Below are 3,552 nucleotides of genomic sequence, written 5' to 3'. Positions count from 1 at the left end.
CAAATAGTTTTGCCTGTTTGGCGCAATACTTTTGTTGTTTGGGTGCTGTTTGCCGCGCGCCTGTGGATCATCAGTTGGTGCGGCGGAGGGGCTCGCGCATCTGCTGTGTGTGTGTGTGTGCTCCTTTCTTGCAACATCCCGACGGCTCATTCTGCGGGCGAATGTGTGCGTCTACACGCATGCGCCTGCGACCCCGTTTATTATTATTATTATTTGGGGGGAGTGGCACCCGGTGTGCGGGACAGCGGGCAGGTGAGAATGGCGGGCAAGGGGTTTCCCGTCAACCTGCTGGGAGAAGCTGCATCGCGCGGCACCCGGTGCCCTTCGTCTCGCTGCTTTGTCTACCTCTTCTTTTCTTTGTTGTGGGCGTTGTGTTGCTCTGTTCAGGGAACCTTCCCCCTCTGGAGGCGTATCAGGTGGGTGGCGCTCATGCAAGCCTGGTTGCGCTACCTTAGGCGGGTGTGTGCTGAGCGACGGATGTCATCTTGACCCTGCATGCTTGAAAGCGTACCAGTGGCAGCTTGAGCTCGTGACTGCTTTAGAACGGCAGACTCATGATCTGACGAGGCAGTGGGGGCAGCGGCAGAAGGATTTGCTTGCGGTGCAGAAAGGCATTGCTTTCCTGCAGAAGGTTTTATGGGAGACGGCGCTGCTGTACTTGTTCTTGTGCTGCGCCTGCTGGGAAAACTAACAAGAGCAAAAAGGAGGGGGTGAAGCTAAAGGACCCTCTTTCGCAGTGTGCGCGTCTGCGTCGTGCGGAGTTCCAGACACTGTGGTGGGTTTGGGATTTGATTTTCCGGTCTTAGAAAGAAATACATGCACTTCTCACCTCTCACTATCCCCTTATTGTTATTATTTTTTTGTTTCTCTTCATGAAGATAAGCGCAGTGGCGCGACGACGGCATGTTGCACGATGGAAGTTCAACAGGCTTTGCCCTTGCATGCCCTCAGCAGCCTCATATTTCACCGTTTTTGTTTGCGGAGGAGCTTCTCTGTGGTGTGCTGCTTTACTGGCCACACTGCGCCCAGCCTGTCTCCGTGCTGCTGTGTGGGCCCTCGGGGAATGGAAAAAGCCACGTTGTGTGTAGGGCGCTTCAGCGGGCCCGCGGTGCCACACGTCGTCGTGTGCTCGCTGTCACACCACAACTCGCGGTGTCTTTCTCGCGGCGGCATGCCGACGGGAGCACGGCGCTCCGGAGGGATATTTGTCGCGCTATCCGTGGTGCGGTTGCCTGCCCCGACAATCACCGGCCCCCGGACGACGAGGAGGACGACGCTGCGGTGGTGGTTGTGCTTGACCACATGGAGCTGTTCCTCACTGCCGCTAATGACGCCGCGGGGAGGGCGCAAGGCGGTGGGCTGGCCCGCGATCGGTCGTCTTCCACTCTGCCGAGGCATCCGGTACCTTTGGCTGAGTTGTACGACATTCTCCGCGGGCGGGAGTTGTTTGCCCCTGACGAACTTCGGCAGATGCGCTTGTCCACGGTGCTTTTCGTCACTCTGTTCGGCGGTGCATTGGACGATGTTGATCCTTTTGCCCGCTCCAAGTTTTTTGACGCGTGTGTCTCGTTGAGGACACCGTCGGAAAAAGAGCGGATTGCCTTCTTCAGCACCCACACCGCTTACCCGCCCATGTTGTGTCGAGCGCTCGCCGCCCGTAGCGGGGGGATTCCGTACAGGGGATTGACGGAGATTATTGAGCACATGGAGGAGATCATGCAAGACGCGACGCTGGCAGATGCTGAGGGCATTCCGCCAATGAGCAGTAAGGAGGCGGCGGATGGCACTAGCTGTGAGGCAGCGGCTCTGGCGGCACTTGCTTCACTGCGCGCCGTTCAGGCGTTCGCTACAAGTGGCTCTATTGCGGCGCAAGAGTACCGCCAGAGTGCGGGTTATGTGGACGTACAGGAGACACGGTGGTACGACATTTCCGGGCTTGACGCCGTCAAGGCGACGCTGCAGCGGCTTGTGCTGCGCCCGCTGAAGTCCGCTGCGACGTATCGTCGCTTTGGGGCTCGCCCCTCAACGGGTCTTCTGCTCTACGGGCCACCAGGCACCGGGAAGACGATGCTGGCACGCGCCATGGCGACGGAGCTTAACGCCTCCTTCATCTACATCGACCTGCCGCAGTTGATTCAGGCGGAGGTCGGCGAGTCGGAACGACGGCTGAGGGAGTTTTTTGACGCGGCGCGCGAGCGCAGTCCCTCAGTGATGTTCATCGACGAGCTGCAGGCCGCTTTTGGGGCGCGGCGCGGGCCACAAGGCTCTTTGGGATCCACGCACGACGCGCGGCTGGTGACGCAACTGCTTCATCTGCTTGACAAGGCCCAGGAGGACACGGAGCACTTCACTCTCTTTGTTGGGGCGACGAACGTCAGAGAAATGCTTGACACGGCGCTGCTGCGCGCTGGGCGGCTGGACACGTTGGTGGAGGTGCCACCCCCCGATGCGGCGGCCCGGCGGTCCCTGGTGCAGCGTGCCGTTTACGGCGAGTGGGGGACGTGGTTTCCAGCGGATGCCGTGGCGACGCAGCGGGCGTTGGTTTCCGCCTTCACGGATGGCACGGCTGGATTCAGCGGCGCAGCGGTGCGGCACGCGCTGAATGTGTTTGCGCTTCAGTTCATCCGGTTCGCAAGCCTTACGGCCAGCGGCAGTGACGCGGACTTTGTTAGGCAGCTGCAGGAGTTAATGACGCACGGGGAGAGGCGCGGCATGAGCTCCCACGCGGCGGAGTCTCTGGCGCGCGCCCTCACTGCGGCTGCGCAACGTTAATCAGCGGCAGCACCGCTGTAACGCGTTGCTGCCCTCGAGGAAACCTTTTTTTTTGCTTTTAAAACGGTGAGAGAAAATCCCCACACGTTTTTAAGAGAATTCGGCTGCACCAGCAACGGCACACAGAGACACAATTCTGCCCACGAACTGCGTTCCTCTTCCGCGCTAAGCCTTGACATCTTCTCTGTGCCGCAACAGGCTTCTCGGGGCGGTTTGACAGCCCCAACACTGTAAGGACAAAAAGGAAAGGAAGGGGAAAAAACAAAATGGCTCGCCGTTGCGCCGGGCTTTGCGTTCGACGAAATGGTGCGGAGGAGCGGCGGGCCGTCGGAGACTGCGGTGGTGCGTGAGGTGCCGCGCAGGGGGCAGGGCGCGATGCAGACGTACACCGTCGCCACAAAAGAGGACAACAGTGACTGGAAGCCCATCCGCATCAAAGTGTTCACGGAGGATCTGAAGAATGTTATTCCGGGGAGTGGGAGGTACTGCGAAAAGCGGGGGGATCGGTGCCCAGACTACTTGGGGCACAATAGAACTTGCGTAACTGAACACGTACTGTCGGAAGAAAAGAAGAAATTGTACGAGAAGACGATTATCCCCGAGGCCGTCAAGCTGCACGCGGAGCGACTCCTTGTCAAGCCGATGGCTGAGGGAGTAGTTATGGGAGAAGGTCCCGGAGGACTATGCGAGTACTTTACAATTCCAGCTGAGTACAAGACTAATGGTGTGCGTGATGCCGACATGGTCATCTACGCAGCTGCCGGGCCATTCAGCGACGAT

At 59.2% G+C, this 3,552-nt stretch overlaps 2 protein-coding genes across 2 annotated transcripts, besides 1 other annotated feature; both read left to right on the top strand.

Moving 5' to 3' along the window:
* Nucleotides 1-197: 197 nt before the first annotated feature.
* Nucleotides 198-214: a microsatellite.
* A 689-nt stretch (nt 215-903) lies between these two features.
* TraAM80_09829 (putative ATPase) lies at nt 904-2,772 on the top strand (the record flags this gene model as incomplete). The annotated part of the gene is made up of 1 exon (XM_029386489.1): nt 904-2,772. The coding sequence occupies one exon, from the start codon at nt 904-906 to the stop codon at nt 2,770-2,772; it is 1,869 nt and encodes a 622-aa protein (XP_029233695.1).
* Nucleotides 2,773-3,075: 303 nt separating this feature from the next.
* TraAM80_09828 (surface protease GP63) lies at nt 3,076-3,552 on the top strand (the record flags this gene model as incomplete). Its single annotated transcript, XM_029386488.1, has 1 exon — nt 3,076-3,552. A coding segment is annotated over one exon (477 nt), but the record flags the coding sequence as incomplete, so codon positions are not given.

This window comes from Trypanosoma rangeli (assembly GCF_003719475.1).
Source record: "Trypanosoma rangeli strain AM80 chromosome Unknown Tra_15.4_contig_00693, whole genome shotgun sequence".
In the NCBI taxonomy this organism is placed as follows: Eukaryota; Euglenozoa; class Kinetoplastea; order Trypanosomatida; family Trypanosomatidae; genus Trypanosoma; species Trypanosoma rangeli.
Note: the sequence above shows the minus strand (reverse complement) of the source record. Positions and strands in the feature narration are given on the sequence as shown.